The sequence below is a fragment of the Nicotiana tabacum genome, chromosome 19 (assembly GCF_000715075.1).
Source record: "Nicotiana tabacum cultivar K326 chromosome 19, ASM71507v2, whole genome shotgun sequence".
NCBI classification, from domain to species: domain Eukaryota; kingdom Viridiplantae; phylum Streptophyta; class Magnoliopsida; order Solanales; family Solanaceae; genus Nicotiana; species Nicotiana tabacum.
The window spans coordinates 124,733,797-124,752,674 of record NC_134098.1 but is presented as its reverse complement, the minus strand read 5'-3'; the positions used below and the strand labels follow the sequence as shown (position 1 = coordinate 124,752,674).

The following is an 18,878-nucleotide window of genomic DNA, read 5'->3' as shown; positions in this document are numbered from 1 at the left end:
GAGGTGTGAGCAGCTGGTTGTGGATGGCACGAGAAGAGGTAGAGGGCGGCCTAAGAAGTATTGGGGAGAGGTGATCAGGCAGGATGTGGCGAGGCTCCAGATTTCCGAGGACATGACACTTGATAGGAAGATGTGGAGGTCGAGTATTAGGGTTGTAGGTTAGGAGGTAGTTGAGTCGTGCCTTACTTCGTACCATTGTGGGACTAGCCATGTAGGGTTTTTGTCTAAGATAGCTAGTGGCAATGTTGTGGCTTACTATTTCGCTTTTCAGTGCATGTCCTATTTACTAGCTATCGCTTTTGCTTTGCATCTTTCTTCTAGATTTCATGGTGTTCCTATTTTTCTGTATGATTGTTGTGGTGATACTAATATTTACTAATATTGTATCCCTTTGCTTTGCATCTTTCTTCTGGATTTCATGGTGTTCCTATTTATCCTATGATTGTTGTTGTGATACTAATATTGTCTCCTTTTTGTCATTTTGTCTTTTTATTTTTTTGAGCCGAGGGTCTTTCGGAAACAGCCTCTCTACTCCTTCGGGGTAGGGGTAAGGTCTGCGTACACACTACCCTCCCCAGACCCATTAGTGAAATTTTACTGGGTTGTTGTTGTTGATACCTACTTTATCTAGGCTTGAACGTTGAGCAAAGCTAAGGTTAATATTGTTTTGCTACACTAATAAGTTAAGCTTAGCCAAGACCAACCCAATTACTTTTGCAATGAACCTCCTGGTTAAGTCTTTTTATTTTGGCAGAATGGCCTAAGTGCCCCCTAAATTTGCACAGAAATTTAAAACCGGCCTACCAATTTTCATTTTTCTCATTTTAACACCTCTACTTTTTCCAAATTACTATTTGGTTTAGCGGCGTATGTTAATGGTTTCGGTGCTAAGTTACGCTGAGAGCGCTGTTCCGCAACGTCCAAGCTCGTCGTTCTCGTTATTTGCTTACTCCAACACTCAACTACTCTTTGCCCCAAAAACCTATCTTTTTACTCTTCCCTCTACTCCGAACTCAGCAAATATCAACACCCTTCCCTCTCTCTCTCTCTCTCTCTCTCTCTCTCTCTCTCTCACCAAAAAATTCCAAGAAAAAATGGCACATTCTTGCATAGCCACAACTTCATCCGTCTCAAAATTCAAGTACCCGATTGAATCTTCCACTCTTCCCCTAGCCCACCCCGTTTCCCTCCCTCTTAAACATCTTCCCTTCAGGTACGCGAATGGGTTTGTATATTTTCACTTGTATATGTAGCTAATGCTGAAACTTTTTCCTTAAAGTTGTGATTTTTTTTTGGCTAATTCCGCAGGAAATTAAAGACTGTTGGGAAAGTGAAGAATAGGGGAAATAGCACGGTGAAATCCGTGTATTCCGGAGCTGAGTGGGTTTCGGCTAAGCCTTCACCTACAGGAATTTGGTCTATAAGGTTTCTAATATTCTTTAAAAACCTAATCTTTTAAGGGTCTTGTTGGAATTCCTTGTTAAATGTGCAAATTTTGTTCCTTTTTTCTTGTTAGCAGGAAATTGCTTATTTGAGATGTCAATTTGACTTATATATCTTGGGTTTATGCTCAATTTTAGCTAAACCAAGTTTAGAAAATGCATAAGAAATATGGGTGTGCCTGCCTGTCTCCTGTTTAAGATGTCAATTTGACTTCAATATTAGCAGTAGAAGAAAATACTAAAGTGAGGGTTGAAAAGTTTGTTTCATATCAAAAACATCACAAGAAAGTTCGAAAATTGAATAATGGCGTTAATTTTGAATTCTTGAATGTTGGGAAGATTGTATAGAATAAAATTGTTAGTGGAATGGTGTCTTTAACAATTTGCGATGTCTAAAATGAAAAGAGTTCATATCAATTGAGACAGAGGAAGTACTACTTTTATCTTTACTTTCTTTTGCTTCTCCGGAGAATCTCGTAAGTTCTCTAGCAAAATATATTTGAAGGGTGTTCTCTTAGGTCAATTTTTGTAGGATTTATATAAGAGAAAAATCCAGTTTCGTGGACTTGTTTCATAAATCTTAAGAATTCACTGTTAACGACTTAGTTGCTTTGTCATCTTATGTGCCACATAAATCCTTTATGTCATATGATTTTTCCTTGTTATTGTGTTTTGCAGAGATGATTTGCAAGTTCCGTCTTCACCTTATTTTCCTACATATGCCCAAGGTCAAGGACCACCTCCGATGGTACAAGAGAGATTTCAGAGTGTGATCAGCCAGCTCTTCCAATATGTAAGGATTTGTGTTTTTATGGAAAATTTTACACTGACTGCCTAGTTTTGAAGTATATGCTAAAATTTTAACTCTTGTATTATCATTATCTTCTTGTAGAGGATCATACGATGCGGTGGAGCAGTTGATGATGATATGGCTAATATCATAGTTGCTCAGCTTCTTTATCTTGATGCTGTTGATCCCACAAAGGTAAATTTTCAAGACTGCATTTCTTTTTCATGGGATAGTCTTGGGTAAAATATTAGATGTTTTAATTCAAAGAGTATTCTGCATTAGGCATTCCTTCAGTAGTATACATCATATTTTGTGTCTCTTCCATCACATTTTCTTGTCTAATATTATCTGTCCGCTGCTTAATTGCTTGAGCAATTTATGAATTTCTTGCTTCTTTTTCATGGTGAATTTTCCGCATGTGATGTCAATTCACATGCCAGCATAACTTGTTTGCTTGAGCTAGCCTACTGAGGCCACATTGGCCCAGTAACGAGTGAAGATAGTTGAGGCCTAAGTGAAACGTGTGAAAATCCCACCTTTCCCTCTCTTTATCTTGGTCTAAATCCTATACACTGATGTAGTCGACAGCCCTTATACCATGACTCTAAGAGGCTTAGCCCTTGATCAGCTTAATCTAAAATGAATCAAAGCTTTCTTTATATTGAACAAGAGAGAATAGAGGGATGCTTCTATGGTTTTCTTATGCAGCTCTATTTCTTTTTTTAACGTATGCTTGTGTCCCTTTTCAGTGAAGCTTTTAATTCTTCCAGTGTTTTTTCCCTACTTCTTTGAACTACATCCTTTTATTTACTTTTTGCACGGCTTTCTTTTAATTCAACTGAGCAGTTCTGTAATTCATTACGCAGGACATTGTCATGTATGTCAACTCTCCAGGAGGGTCAGTAACGGCAGGTACAACCAAGTGTTTCCAGTCAAACTCATTCTGTTTCTGCTGCCAATTTGCCATAGTTACTTCAGCTATTATTGCATAGTGTTGAACTGTTATAATCAGTTTTACCGTCTTTAATGCATGGTTCGTCAATTGGTATGCACCTATTATATCTCAGGAATGGCCATTTTCGACACCATGCGGCATATTCGACCTGATGTGTCTACTGTCTGTGTTGGACTCGCTGCAAGGTACTTCTTTGGTTTGAAAATGTCGGCATCGGATTTGCTTTTCCTTTCACGCTGTCCTCTCCCCTTTACTCTTCCCTTCATCTTTTTTGTCACTTTTAGCCCCTTGTAAGCCCTCTTCCTATATTGTATCAGTTCATCTGATCCCAAATTCCTGAGCACTTCCCTTGAAAGGAGAAGTATCCGATCTCAGAGAAATTAATATAATATAAATTTATTTTGTTGATTTGAATAGATGTGTTATTTGTTACTATTTCCAGTTGATGTAACATTGCTTTTACAATCCACCGACCTTTCATGTTGTTACTTCCTTGACCTTCACATAGATTAGATGGGTGAGTTGGGGACAATTTACAAGTTTATTTTAAAAGTTTTTTGTCAATTGAGACTTTAGATTCAGTTACAAATGGATATTTATGGAGTCGATTTTACTTTTAGTGCTTTGCTTGAGCCGGGAGTTTATCCGAAACAGCCTCTCTACCTTCGCAAGGTAGGGGTAAGGCTGCGTACACTCTACCCTCCCCAAACTCCACTCGTAGGATTACACTGGGTTGTTGTTGTTGTTGTACTGTAAGGTGACTGCCTTGGCTATTTTTTCTTCTTCATGGAATAACTAGATTTCCTTACGTAGCTAACTTTTATGTTTTGGGGCATTGCAGTATGGGGGCTTTTCTTCTCAGCGCGGGCACCAAAGGTAAATTAAATAGCTGATTCAAGGATAAAGCTTTATGCTATACTTCTAGATTTTGTTCTTAACTTTTGATGTGATTATCACCTTGAAGGAAAGAGATATAGCTTGCCAAATTCAAGGATAATGATTCACCAGCCTCTTGGTGGTGCTCAAGGTGGCCAAACTGATATAGATATACAGGTAATCACCACTCTACTTTATGGCACATTTAAAATTTTGCATCTAGTAGTCTATATGGCGATATATTGGTATATAGAGTACAATATCTGGCTTCGTCCCATGGCAGAATCCCAATCCCTCATACAAAAAGATGCTATAATCAGGATTCCCTACTCTGAAAAAATTACATTCTGCTCAATGTGCGGACAAATAAAAGTACATCTGAACAATGCCCTTAAAACATAAAATGGATGGAAAATGTTCAAAATATGTTTATTTAGAGAACACATAACAAGTGGGGCAATTTTGCGATTTTGGTGGTGGTGAAATATAAATACAATAATTTTTATCAACCCAAACCTTGCGGATTATTTCCATCCAATCCTATCAGAGCTAATTTTCTATGACTCTTCATTTAGAGAATGCATCTGGTTAAGACAATATTTCCCAACTTGCTTGGGACTGAGGCATAGTAGTAGTTGTTGTATCTTAGTTTAGACAATTTTGCGATGACACAAGTTAATTTTCCAAAATTTCAGCTTATGTACACAAGTTAGTCAGAGCTTACAGATTTCTGTCTCTCTTGTGCAATAACTCAAATAGTGCAACTTCTCTTTGATAAGTTAATGGAGTAATATTGAAATATCTATGTGAAATCCTTTCTTCTTTTCATGCTAAGACGCTGAGCCACATATAAATGCATGGATTTCATTGAATTATAATTCTAGTATTTGTAAATTGGTAATGATGGGATAGTTAGACCTAAATCATGCTGGCATGGTGTTCAGGCTAATGAGATGTTGCATCACAAAGCTAACCTGAATGGGTACCTTGCCTACCACACTGGTCAAAGCCTTGAGAAGATTAACCAGGACACCGATCGTGATTTTTTCATGAGTGCAAAGGAAGCTAAAGAGTATGGGCTAATCGATGGTGTCATCTTGAACCCCATGAAAGCCCTTCAACCACTTGCAGCAGCTGCTGAACAATCATAGCTGAATTCCGAGGCTGGTCAATTTTTTCACTTCGCGCTTGGATGATGTTTATGATAGTCATGACTAGAGATTGTAATTGATTACTGGATTTTGGGTAGAATTATCATTCCTGCTGCCAGGAGCAATTGTACACGAACGTTTACAAGTTCATCAGAGCGACAGTCAGGGAAGAGTAAAATGTAACGTTTTTCGCACAGGTCTTGATGTTTCTACTTTCATTTTTCCTTTAATAACAATCAAATTCATCTGGATGAAAGAAACTTGTATTTCTTTCTGTTCATGTTTTGTTGAAGGGCACAAGATAAATTTTGGCATTGTATCAAGTGCAATCCCTTTGGAGAAGCTTGTTTCCTACTACTGAAGACAGTTTCAATAAATCGCGAATGTGGAAGCTAGTTTATTGATTTCCCAGTTTATTGACTAACTGGATTATATTATTGTTATTGAAGAACAAAGGCTTCCAAAGGACAGCTAAGTGACAAAGAGATTTGCAACTTAAGCAGGTGTTTGGACATAAAAATAGTAATTTTTGAAAAAAAAAAATAGTATTTGAAATTGTGTTTGTACATGCATCTCACTTAAAAAAAAAATATTGTAGTTTTGTGAGTGCGAAAAAAGTTTTTTGATATTTTTGAAAAACTCATTTTTGAATTTTGTTTAAAAATTTGCAAAATTTTATAGACAAACACATTTTTGAAAAAAAATTCGGAAAAAAAAGAAAAAAAAATTATGGGCAAACTGGTCCTAAGAGTTTGCATCCCTAGTTAAGTTTTTCTTTTTTCTTCCTCAATGGAAACAGAATTATTGAACTATGTGAACAGAAAAGAAAAAAGATTTTTATTGAATCTTGACGAACTTTCCTAGTTTGCCTATACAATGCTACTCTTTATTGAAAGGTTCTCTGTGAAATGGGATGAGTTCAATTATTTGTCCTTTTTAAGGCAAGTGACATACAATCATTTATTATATCTTTTGGCACGGTAAAACATGTTTAATCTTTAATTAATTTAAGTGTATTTTTATCCTTTTATATAGAAAATATTTTATTTGAGATTATTTTACAATTATACTACCCTCATAATAAGAAATAAAACTAATAAATTTAGCATAACATATAAGTAGTGACGTAGTTTAGCATATAAAAATTCATTAAATTTGTGTCTATTCATTAAAATGAATCTTAAATATGTTTAATCCAATACCACAAGGACAAAAATAAAATTTGTCAATAATTCAGGGGCTAAAAGTGTACTTCACTCTTCAACCAAAAACGATTCACAACTGATGAGATGGGACTAGACCGTTTCGTCAGCCCAAGGTAGCCCCTCTCTGAAATGGGCCTTCCTTAGTATTAGGAAATAAAAGAGAAATTTACCACCTAATAAATATTTATTTAAATAAGTTGCAATTAATTTTAAAATATTACATATCATACAACTTATTTTAAAACATACAACTATTTATATTCCTAGTATCTCTCTTGAGATTCTCTCACCTAGAGGATTTTATTATATATCTCTCTTAAAATTCTCTTACCTAAAATGTATTCTTATATACCTCTCTTGAGATTCTTTCGCCCAACTACATATATGCTCCTTTTTCATTTTCAAAATTTTTCTTGTTCTCTCTCTCTTCTAGTTGTGTATATGATTATATATATTTGATATGCCATTACTATATGTAAAAACCTATATTGCATATTTCAAATAAATATAATATACAAATACACAAATATTATATTAGTATGCTAATATCTTATTAATCAATGATACATTAATTATTATATATTTAGTATCGATGAATATATATTACATATACTTAATTTTTAAACTTTCCTAGTAAGTCTATATAAGTAATATATTTCACATATATACAGTATACTATATACGTGCTGCTCAAATAGATCAATTGGTATATTATATATTATTTTTTATAGTACATACAAAAATGGAATAAGTCGATTAAGTTTTTGGTCTGTAGCAGTTTATTGATATTCTGTATGACCCAAATTTACATTTTTTTTACCCTACAAAAAAGTATGATACATTATGTTGCCTTTTTTTTTTTTTAACTCCCAATGGAGTAGAATCATAGATCTAAAAAAATATCCCAAGATAAAGAAGGAATCTGAAAGAACGAAAACATACCAACATGGAGTGCCTATCTTTGCCAAGGAAGGATACTTGGTTCATAATCACCATTTAACGAAATGGAGGATTTTTAGGGATAATTAAATATGATGCATAGTCTATTTTCTTATTTATCGGGAAGGTAATGTTGGGATTAAAGATTGATGAATGAGAAATGGAGGGAAAGTGAGCTCACTTTTGCTTTGGAAAAAGCAAAGTGTCCCTCATTGATGATGGAAAGAAAAGTGAATATGCTTATATTGAAAAACACTTCTCTTGGTGTTAAATGGGTTGGAAAGAAAGTAAGACTCGCGCCGTCGTCGTCGTCGCTCGGTTTCGGTCAAAGATTGATTGATTAATTAACGAAAATTCAATCCGAAACAACTCAGGACCCGCGACGCGACCCGCTCCGATCCGTTTTCTTTCTCGGATTATTTTAAATCCGTTTTTCCGCAATATTTCATTGGCGTTTTTGGTACCAACACTCCGATGAGTTAAATCGTTCTATCCTAGGAGGATAATATTCCAGCACCTCGGGGTACTTGAGGGAAATAATTTTCTTATGGACACACTGCGCATTTAGTGAGCTCGATTTATTCCGAAATTGTTTTTTCAAAAAAATATTTTTACATTCTGTTATTGCTAACTTTCTGTTTCTGTTTTTTCCTGTTTCAGAAAGTTTACTGTTTCATTATTTACAGTAATACATATTGGATAACAATCTTAAGGAAAATAATTTATTGTATTATGTATTCAGTTTTTTGGAGATTAAAACCTGTGTGGTTTTCTACTCCATCTGATTTTTTTTCTATTCTGATTTGAAGATATAAAAACTTCATCGGAATATTAAGATTCAGAAATGATTTGAAGAACATAAAAAACGTCATCGATTATTGTGAAACAGTATATAAAAAACTTCGGTTTTTATTTATTAAACGTACTGTTTATCGTTCATTACAGTATTGTTTATTATTCTATTTTTTTGCCATTAATTGAACTCTTCTATTGTTGACAGTGAGAAATGGCAATTGAGAATGGAAATTCTTCTGCGACTGTGACGGCAACGACGATAGCCTCGTCAAGCCGAACTGTTATTCCACCGGCCGAGAAATCGGAGAAATTTTCTGGAGCCAACTTCAAAGGATGACAGCAAAGGGTATTTTTCTGGCTTACCACACTTGGTACGCAGAAGTTCACCAGTGAAGACCCTCCAGTGCTTGTCGCCGATATGCCAGACAATGAGAAGTTTATGATTGTTGAGGCATGGAAACATGCATACTTTCTTTGCAAAGGCTACATCCTAAGTGCTTTGGAGGATGACTTATACAATGTCTACAGTGCTGTGAAAACTTTGAAAGAATTATGGGACGCACTTGAGAAGAAGTACAAGACTGAAGATGCACGTGATAACGACAAGGTCGGGAATCCAAACTAGAGTAAGAATTTGAAAAGAAAATGCGAAAGCAATAACAATAAGGAATTGAGCAACTAGAACTAAAGGGCAGAAATAAAGGATATGGGAAAATTCAAGGAAAGAATTCCAAGAACTTCCAAGAACGCAAGTTCTATAGCCTTGACAAGATCAAAGCAACAACGTCTTGATTTATTGAAGAAATCAAACGCCTTTACTTAAAAGCAAATCAGAACAATAGATTCGGATCTTGACCGCTTTACGAGTAACTTGAGACAATAATTAATAACTAGTATTAATCGCCTTCTAAGAATACCACAAAGGAATCAAAGATATCACAATAGAGAAGTAATCTTACTACCTTGAACTATGAACTAGTAAAGGTTGAAAGATAAATCTCAAAGCACAAGTAACAAAGGTTCAAAAGAATTCTCAAAGTATGATATACTTAATCAATAATCAAGTCTCAATGAATGAGAAGAACTCCTTATTTATAGGATTACTAAGGCACAAAAAGTCCTTAAAATTAGGTAGGGTGGTTGCTAAGGCATAAAAAGTCATTACAATTAGGTAGGGTGATTGCTAAGGAGTAAGAAAAGTCATTACAATTAGGTGGGGGCGACCAAATCTCTTTGGGGCAGATTTGGACCTTAAAACTACTAGTTTGGGCCATTGATTTGGATTCCAATTGGGCTCCCTTTGAAACACCCCCTTTTAGACCTCTTTTAAGCTCATTTTGAGCCCCTTCGGTGGACTTCAAGGGCTGATTTGGTGGCCCAATCTTCCTCCTCTTGGACTTCAATTTGGATCACCAAATAATTATAAAACTTGGATAATTCATCTACTTTGGGCTTGAGCTCTTCCTCTACAATTAAAAGCTTCTTTATTAGCCATTGAAGTCCAGCAACCTTAGAGTGCAACTCTTTAGTTTGAGATCTTGTAAATGGCCTTGGAGCTTCCAAAACTCTATCCTTGTCCTTGATGCTATCATTCCCCTCTTCTTGAAAAGAATTCGTCCCCGAATTCGATCCTACATCAAACAAAGACAAGTCAGCAACATTGAATGTAACACTTACTTGGAACTCACCAGGTAGGTCCAGCTTGTAAGCATTGTCTCCAATCCTTTCAAGGACTTGAAATGGGCCATCTCCTCTAGGGTGCAACTTTGACTTCCTTTTGGATGGAAATCTCTCCTTTCTAAAGTGAACCCAAACTAAATCTCCAGGTTTAAAAATTACTTGTTTTCGACCCTTATTCTTTCTCAAGGCAGTTTGCTCATTTTTCTTCTCAATTGCAAGCCTTGTTTGTTCATGAATTTTTTTCATCATCTCAGCCTTTGTCCTACCATCAAGATTAACAATATCATTAGTAGGTAATGGTAATAAATCAAGGAGAGTGAAGGGATTAAAACCATAAACAACCTCAAAAGGAGACATACCTGTAGAAGAATGGATTGTTCTATTGTAAGCAAATTCAATCATAGGTAAGTGAGCCTCCCAAGAAGTTAATTTACCTTTCAAAACAGCCCTCAACATATTTTCTAAGGTTCTATTAACTACTTCAGTTTGTCCATCAGTTTGTGGGTGACAAGAAGTAGAAAACAATAATTTAGTGCCTAACTTCCCCTAAAATACACGCCAAAAGTGGCTCAAAAACTTAGCATCCCTATCACTAACAATAGTTCTAGGTATACCATGCAATTTAACAACTTCTTTTACAAAAAGATCAGCAACATGTGAAGCATCATTAGTCTTTAAACAAGGAATAAAACGAGCCATTTTGGAGAACCTATCTACCACAACATATATACTATCCTTACCATACCTTGTTCTAGGCAAACCTAACACAAAATCCATAGAAATATCAATCCAAGGTGAAGTAGGAACAGGTAGTGGCGTGTAAAGACCATGTGGTAACACTTTAGATTTAGCTTGTTTACATTCCAAACACTGTGCACACATTCTTTCAACATCTTTTCTCATTCCAGGCCAAAAGAATTTTTCAGCAAGTATGTCTAGCGTCTTTGGGACTCCAAAGTGACCCATAAGCCCTCCACAATGTGCTTCCCTTACAAATACTTCACGTAAAGAGCAATTAGGGATACACAACTTATTTTCCTTAAATAGAAACCCATCTTGGAGGTTAAACCTCTCAAAAGGACCCAACTTACAATCTGCAAAAATCTTGCCAAAATCAACATCATTAGCATAAAGTCCCTTGATTTGATCAAACCCCATCAATTTAGAAGTCAGGGTAGAAACTAAGACATACCTTCTTGAAAGTGCATCCGCAACAACATTCTCTTTCCCTTGTTTGTAAGAAATTACATAAGGAAAAGTTTCAATGAATTCAACTCACTTAGCATGCCTTCTACTAAGCTTACCTTGACTCTTCAAGTATTTCAAGGATTCATGGTCAGTTTTAATGACAAACTCTCTTGGCCACAAGTAATGTTGCCATGTGGCTAAAACCCTTACCAAAGCATATAGCTCTTTGTCATAAGTGGAATAGTTCAATATGACTCCACTCAACTTCTCACTAAAGTAGGCAATAGGTTTAGAATCTTGCATCAAAACAGCACCTATTCCTTTGCCAGAAGCATCACATTCAATTTTAAAAGATTTAGAAAAATCAGGCAATTGTAACAATGGAGCAGAACATAACTTTTCTTTCAACAAGTTAAAAGCATCATCTTGTTCTTTTCCCCATGTAAAAATATTATCCTTTTTAATAACTTCAGTTAAAGGAGAAGCAATGGTGCTAAAGTCTCTCACAAACCTCCTATAAAAACTAGCAAGTCCATGAAAACTCCTAACTTCAGTTACACTCTTAGGTTTTGGCCATTCTTTTATTGCTTTAATTTTCTCTTCATCAACCTCAACTTCCTTTAGAACTAACCACAAAACCCAAGAAAATCACACGATCCACACAAAAAGTACACTTTTTAAGATTAGCAAATAAGAGTTACTTTCTAAGAACTTCAAAAACTTGTTTTAGGTGTTCTACATGCTCTTCTAAAGTGTTAGAAAAGATCAAGATATCATCAAAGTACACCACAACAAATTTTTCATGAAAATCCTTAAAGATATGATTCATTAATCTCATGAAAGTGCTAGGTGCATTAGTCAAGCCAAAAGGCATAACTAACCACTCATAAAGCCCATATTTGGTCTTAAAAGCAGTTTTCCATTCATCTCCAGGATTCATTCGAATCTGATGGTAACCACTTTTTAGATCAATTTTAGAAAAGATTTTGGATCCATGTAATTGATCCAACATGTCATCAAGACGAGGAATAGGATGGCGATACTTTACCGTTATCTTGTTGATTGCTCTACAATCCACGCACATCCTCCAAGTTCCATCCTTTTTGGGTACCAATAGGACGGGAACAGAGCAAGGGCTCATGCTCTCTCTCACAAAGCCTTTCTCAAGCAGCTCCTCAACTTGCCTTTGAAGCTCTTTTGTCTCTTCTGGATTACTCCTATAAGCAGGCCTATTTGGGATTTGTGATCCAGGCACGAAATCAATTTGATGCTCAATGCCACGTAAAGGTGGCAATCCATTAGGAATATCTTCAGGAAAGACATCTTCAAAATCCTGTAAAAGAGAAGAAATACTACGTGGCAAAGAAGAAGTTAGTAACTCATAATTAATCAAAACTTCTTTGTAAGTAAGTAGTATTATGGGCAACCCCTCTTTTCTTGCATTTAAACACTCTTTGGCTTTTATATAAAAACTCTCTTTTTTTATTTCCTTAGCCTCTTTCCTCTCACCAAGACTTTCTATTTTTTCATTCAAGCCCCTTTTTATCTCTTCTCTCAAATTGTTGCCCTCTCTCTCTTTCTCTCGGCCATCTCTCTTTTTTTCCAACTCTTGGCCTCCTTTCTTTTCTTTTTCCTCAAGCTCACTTTTTATCCCTCCCCTTGGTTTTCCCATTGTTTCCCTTAATCTCTTTTGATCTTCAAACACTTGAGAAGGAGATAAAGGTGCAACAGTAAATTTCCTGCCATTTAGCTCAAGAGAATATCTATTCTTCCTTCCATCATGAAAAACATTCCTATCATACTGCCAAGGACGACCCAGTAAGATATGACAAGCTTGCATAGGGACTATGTCACAAAGAATATCATCCTCATATCTACCAACATTGAATAAAATCATGCATTGCTTGTTTACCTTTAGTTCACCACTATCATTTAACCATTGGAGTCTATAGGGAGTAGGGTGTTTCATGCATGCAAGTCCCAATTTTTTCACAAAGTATGAACTCACCACATTAGCACAACTACCACTATCAATGATCATAGAACAAGTTTTTCCCTTTATCCCACACCTAGTATGGAATATATTCTCCCTTTGTTCTTCACTATTGCTTCCCAAATTGATAGTCATAATCCTCCTAACTACCCCAATCATGCCATCATTAGGTAGTTCTATATCATCATCATTACTCACATCTCCCTCTTCTTCTCCCTCACTTTTTTCACTCTCATATCCTCCATCTTCTCTAAGAATGATGTTTCTTCTACTTGGACATTCATGCATCATATGTCCCCTTCCTTTACATTTATGACACTGAATAGAACTAGAAGGTATAAAAGGTTTAGGGTTAAAGGTTTTACCTCCCTCTTTGTTCTCAAATTTACCTTTATCCTTGTCTTCTTGAGGTCTAGAAGAACTCTTCATCTCTTGATTCGACCATGGCTTCTTGGAGATGGTGTTTGACCGACCTTTCCATGAGCTAGCTTGCTTTCTTTTATTTTGATTTTCTACCTTTACAGACAAATCAACTAACTTGATAGGACCGCTCTGATACCACTTGATAACGACAAGGTCGGGAATCCAAACTAGAGTAAGAATTTGAAAAGAAAATGCGGAAGCAATAACAATAAGGAATTGAGCAACTAGAACTAAAGGGCAGAAATAAAGGATATGGGAAAATTCAAGGAAAGAATTCCAAGAACTTCCAAGAACGCAAGTTCTATAGCCTTGACAAGATCAAAGCAACAACGTCTTGATTTATTGAAGAAATCAAACGCCTTTACTTAAAAGTAAATCAGAACAATAGATTCGGATCTTCACCGCTTTACGAGTAACTTGAGACAATAATTAATAACTAGTATTAATCGCCTTCTAAGAATACCACAAAGGAATCAAAGATATCACAATAGAGAAGTAATCTTACTACCTTGAACTATGAACTAGTAAAGGTTGAAAGATAAATCTCAAAGCACAAGTAACAAAGGTTCAAAAGAACTCTCAAAGTATGATATACTTAATCAATAATCAAGTCTCAATGAATGAGAAGAACTCTTTATTTATAGGAGTACTAAGGCACAAAAAGTCCTTAAAATTAGGCAGGGTGGTTGCTAAGGCATAAAAAGTCATTACAATTAGGTAGCGTGATTGCTAAGGAGTAAGAAAAGTCATTACAATTAGGTGGGGGCGGCCAAATCCCTTTGGGGCAGATTTGGACCTTAAAACTACTAGTTTGGGCCATTGATTTGGACTCCAATTGGGCTCTCTTTGAAACACCCCCTTTTGAACCTCTTTTAAGCTCATTTTGAGCCCCTTTGGTGGACTTCAAGGGCTGATTTGGTGGCCCAATCTTCCTCCTCTTGGACTTCAATTTGGATCACCAAATAATTATAAAACTTGGATAATTCATCTACTTTGGGCTTGAGCTCTTCCTCTACAATTAAAAGCTTCTTTATTTGCCATTGAAGTCCAGCAACCTTAGAGTGAAACTCTTTAGTTTGAGATCTTGTAAATGGCCTTGGAGCTTCCAAAACTCTATCCTTGTCCTTGATGCTATCAGCATGCTTGAAGAAGTTTGTGGTTGCCAAGTTTCTAGACTATAAAATGATAGACAGCAAAACCATTGGAACCTAAGTTCAAGAACTTCAACTTATTTTTCACGACCTTATTTCTGAAGGTATGGTTGTGAATGAAGCATTTCAAGTGGCTGCAATGATTGAAAAATTATCTCCTTTGTGGAGAGATTTCAAAAACTATCTTAAGCACAAGCGCAAAGAAATGAAGTTGGAAGATCTTGTGATTCGTCTCAAGATTGAGGAAAACAACAAAACAGCCGAGAAAAAGTCTCGTGAAAATTCAATGATCATGGGAGCTAATATTGTTGAGGAGACTGCTCCAAAAAGTAAGAAGAGAAAGAGGTCTTCTGGACATACTAAGGAGCAGAACAAAAAGAAATTCAAGGGCAACTGCTACAATTGTGAAAAAGCTGGTCACAAAGCCCTTGATTGTCATCTCCCGAAAAAAGATAAGAAGAAGGAACATGCCAACATAGTGGAGAGGAATGATGACATTGATGATCTGTGTGCAATACTTTCGGAATGCAACCTAGTTGGAAATCCGAAGGAGTTGTGGATTGACTTTGGAGTCACTCGACATGTTTGTGCTGTCAAAAAAGCATTTGCGACTTACTCTACTGCTGGTCCCGAAGAAGAGCTTTCCATGGGAAATACTGCAACAACCAAGATTGAAGATTATGGGAAGATATTCCTGAAGATGACTTCCGTCAAGATGTTAACGCTCAACAACATTCTTCATGTTCCTACTATTAGGAAGAATTTAGTTTCTACTTCTTTACTTGTTAAGAATGGATTCAAATGTGTATTTGTTTCTGACAAAGTTGTTGTAAGCAAGAATGAAATGTATGTTTGAAAGGGCTACCTCACAAAGGGCCTTTTCAAACTCAATGTAATGGTTGTTGACAGTATGAATAAAATTTCAGCTTCTTCTAATTTATTGGAGTCAAATGATTTATGGCATATTCGATTAGGACATGTCAATTATAAAACATTGCGAAAGTTAATTAATTTAGAAGTATTGCCTAAATTCGAGTGTAATAAATCAAAATGTCAAATATGTGTTGAATCTAAGTTTGTAAAACATCCTTATAAGTCTGTTGAAAGGAATTCAAATCCTTTAGACTTAATTCATACTAGCATTTGTGATATGAAGTCGACACCATCTCGAGGTGGGAAAAAGTATTTTATTAATTTTATTGACGATTGCACTTGATATTGTTATGTTTATTTGCTTAATAGCAAGGATGAAGTAATTGAAGCATTTAAGCAATACAAGAATGAAGTAGAGAATCAATTGAATAAAAAAATTAAAATGATTAGAAGTAATAGGAGTGGAGAATCTGAATCTCCGTTTGCAGAAATATGTTCGGAATATGGAATTATCCATCAAACTACTGCCCCCTACACACCTCAATCCAATGGAATTGCGGAAAGAAAAAATCGGACATTAAAGAAAATGATGAATTCTTTATTAATAAATTACGGATTACCGCATAGTTTGTAGGGGGAACTATCCTTACAGCTAACCGAATACTCAACAAAGTACCCCATAGCAAAACGTAATTAATTCCATATGAAAAATGAAAAGGAAGAAAATCCAACTTGAAATATTTTAAAGTGTGGGGGTGTTTAGTAAAGGTACAAGTACCTTTACCCAAAAGGATAAAAATCGGACCAAAACCATGGATTGCGTTTTCATTGGATATGCTACAAACAATAAAGCATGTCGGTTTTTGGTTCATAAACCTGATAATCCTGAAATTCATGTTAATACGGTAATTGAATCAGATAATGCTGAATTTTTTGAAAGCATCTATCCGTATAAAACTGAATTCGAGTCGTTAAGTGAAAGGCCTAAACGACTACGGGAAGAACCAAAGGAAAATATTCCAAGTGAAGAAGATCCAAGGCGTAGCAAACGTCAAAGAACATCTACATCCTTTGGACCAGATTTTGTGACATTCTTGCTTGAAAATAAGCCTCAAACTTTTAAAGCAGCTATGTCATCTTCTGATTCAGCATTTTGGAAAGAGGCAGTCAATAGTGAGATTCAATCAATTTTAGATAACCATACATGGGAATTGGTTGACCTTCCTTCAGGAAATAAGCTTTTAGGTTCGAAATGGATCTTTAAACGGAAAATGAAAGCTGATGGCACTATTGACAAATATAAGGCAAGACTTGTTGTCAAAAGTTATAGACAAAAGGGAAGGCCTTGATTACTTTGACACTTACTCGCCAGTAATGAGTATAACATCTATTAGGGTGTTAGTGGCACTGGCGGCCGTGTATGGTCTTAAAATCCATCAAATGAATGTTAAAACAGCTTTTTTAAATGGAGAATTGGGGGAAGAGATTTACATGGAACAACGTGAGGGTTTTGTGATTCCGGGTAAAGAAAAGAAAGTGTGCAAACTTGTAATGTCGCTTTATGGACTTAAACAAGCACCCAAACAATGGCATGCCAAATTTGACCAAACAATATTGGCAAGTGGGTTTAAAATCAACGAGTGTGACAAATGTGTTTACATTAAAAATACTCCAGGACATGAAGTCATTGTTTGTTTATATGTTGATGATATGTTGATAATGAGAAAAAATATAATAGTTATAAATGCTACTAAGCGCATGTTGGCTAGCAAATTCAACATGACAGACTTAGGAGTTGCTGATGTGATCTTAGAAATCAGAATTCACAAGACTCCACAAGGTCTAGCATTATCACAGTCTCACTACATTGAAAAGGTACTTGACAAGTTCAAGTATTTGGATTTCAAAATTGCCAAGACTCCAATTGATGTGAGTTATGCACTTCGAAAGAATGAAGGTGAAAGTGACTCACAAGTGGACTATGCAAGAGTATTGGGAAGTTCGATGTATATCATGAATTATACGTGACCAGATATAACATGTGCTATTAGTAAACTGAGTTGATTTACAAGTAATCCCAATCAAATATATTGGATGGCAATGAAACGAGTTTTGGGGTATCTGAAACATACCCCAAAATTACTCTTTGTATTATAACAAATATCCCTCTGTGATCGAGGGATATAGTGATGCAAATTGGATCACTGGATCATCTGAAGTTAAATTCACGAGTGGATATGTATTCACAATTGGGTGTGGAGCAGTGTCTTGGAAGTCATCCAAACAAACGTGCATCGCCCGTTCTATAATGGAATATGAATTCATAGCTTTAGATAAGGCCGGTAAAGAAGCTGAATGGCTCCAGAATTTCTTGGAAGATATTCTATTTTGGCTCTAACCTTTGGCACCAATATGTATACATTGTGATAGTCAAGCAGCAATAGGCAGGGGCAAGGAGCGTTATGTATAACGAAAAATCTCGTCATATACGACGGAGATACAATACCGTTAGACAACTACTCTCTAGTGATGTTATCACGATTGACTACGTAAAGTCAAGAGATAACGTGTCGGATCCACTTACAAAAGGCCTATCTAGAGAGGCAGTTGAAAGATCATCAAAGAGAATGGAGTTAAGGCCTAGGACAAGTCATCATGGCGGTAACTCTACCTAGCAGACTGGAGATCCCAAGAGCTAGGTTCAAAGAGATGAAACAAAGTTATGAATGACTGTTCAACATTGTCATATAACTCAACCCATTCTTGTGATGAAGACAATGTTCAGAAATCAAGGTAAAGCATTAAGGCTTTTTGATAAGTTAATAAAGCTTAAGCCTTTTAATGATTTGTGAAGTCTGGAAGGATATGACCAGATAGTGTGTCTATAGGATTACACGTTTAGAAATCACCTATGGGAGTGTGAAGTGTAAGCCGCTTCAAGGGGAATGAAAGTGAAAGCCCATTCTCTAAGCACTCATGAAATCATGCGGTGTTCATGACTGAAACGAACACAACCATGAGAACCATAGATGGTTAAAGGTTGATTGTGTGACTTATGTTATCTATGTATATAACAAAGCTCGACAGTTCAAAGATACCAAATCTACCGATTGACCGAGTATATCCGATATAAGTTCACTACGGAAAGTTCAAAGGGAAACCTACTTATCTAGATGCAATTAATCCTTGCATGTAAAACATACACTCGTCCGTGTATTCCTTTGTCTTATAGCCATTCCCCATTCATGTGGGGGACTGTTGGGATTAAAGATTGGTGAATGGGAAATGGAGAGAAGAAAGTGGAGGGAAATTGAGCTCCCTTTTGCTTTGGAAAGAGCAAAGTGTCCCTCATTGGTGGTGGAAAGAAAAGTGAATGTACTTATATTGAGAAAACACTTCTCTTGGTATTAAATGGGT

General features: G+C 36.0%; 1 protein-coding gene across 1 annotated transcript; it reads left to right on the top strand.

Moving 5' to 3' along the window:
• The first annotated feature begins 921 nt into the window (after window positions 1–921).
• On the top strand, window positions 922–5,474 carry LOC107809867 (ATP-dependent Clp protease proteolytic subunit 5, chloroplastic). Its single transcript, XM_016634564.2, has 9 exons — window positions 922–1,213; window positions 1,309–1,425; window positions 2,121–2,235; window positions 2,335–2,427; window positions 3,099–3,144; window positions 3,300–3,372; window positions 4,029–4,063; window positions 4,152–4,240; window positions 5,008–5,474. The coding sequence occupies exons 1-9, from the start codon at window positions 1,095–1,097 to the stop codon at window positions 5,212–5,214; spliced, it is 894 nt and encodes a 297-aa protein (XP_016490050.1). The 5' UTR covers window positions 922–1,094; the 3' UTR covers window positions 5,215–5,474.
• Window positions 5,475–18,878: the final 13,404 nt, after the last annotated feature.

What these genes read in the sequence shown, in the direction of transcription:
- LOC107809867 (XM_016634564.2), top strand. Translation starts at nt 1,095, where the DNA reads ATGGCACATTCTTGCATAGCCACAACTTCATCCGTCTCAAAATTCAAG. An exon ending in ACAGGAATTTGGTCTATAAG is followed by an intron (nt 1,426 to 2,120) that starts GTTTCTAATATT and finishes TGTGTTTTGCAG; the next exon opens with AGATGATTTGCAAGTTCCGT. An exon ending in TGTGTTGGACTCGCTGCAAG is followed by an intron (nt 3,373 to 4,028) that starts GTACTTCTTTGG and finishes GGGGCATTGCAG; the next exon opens with TATGGGGGCTTTTCTTCTCA.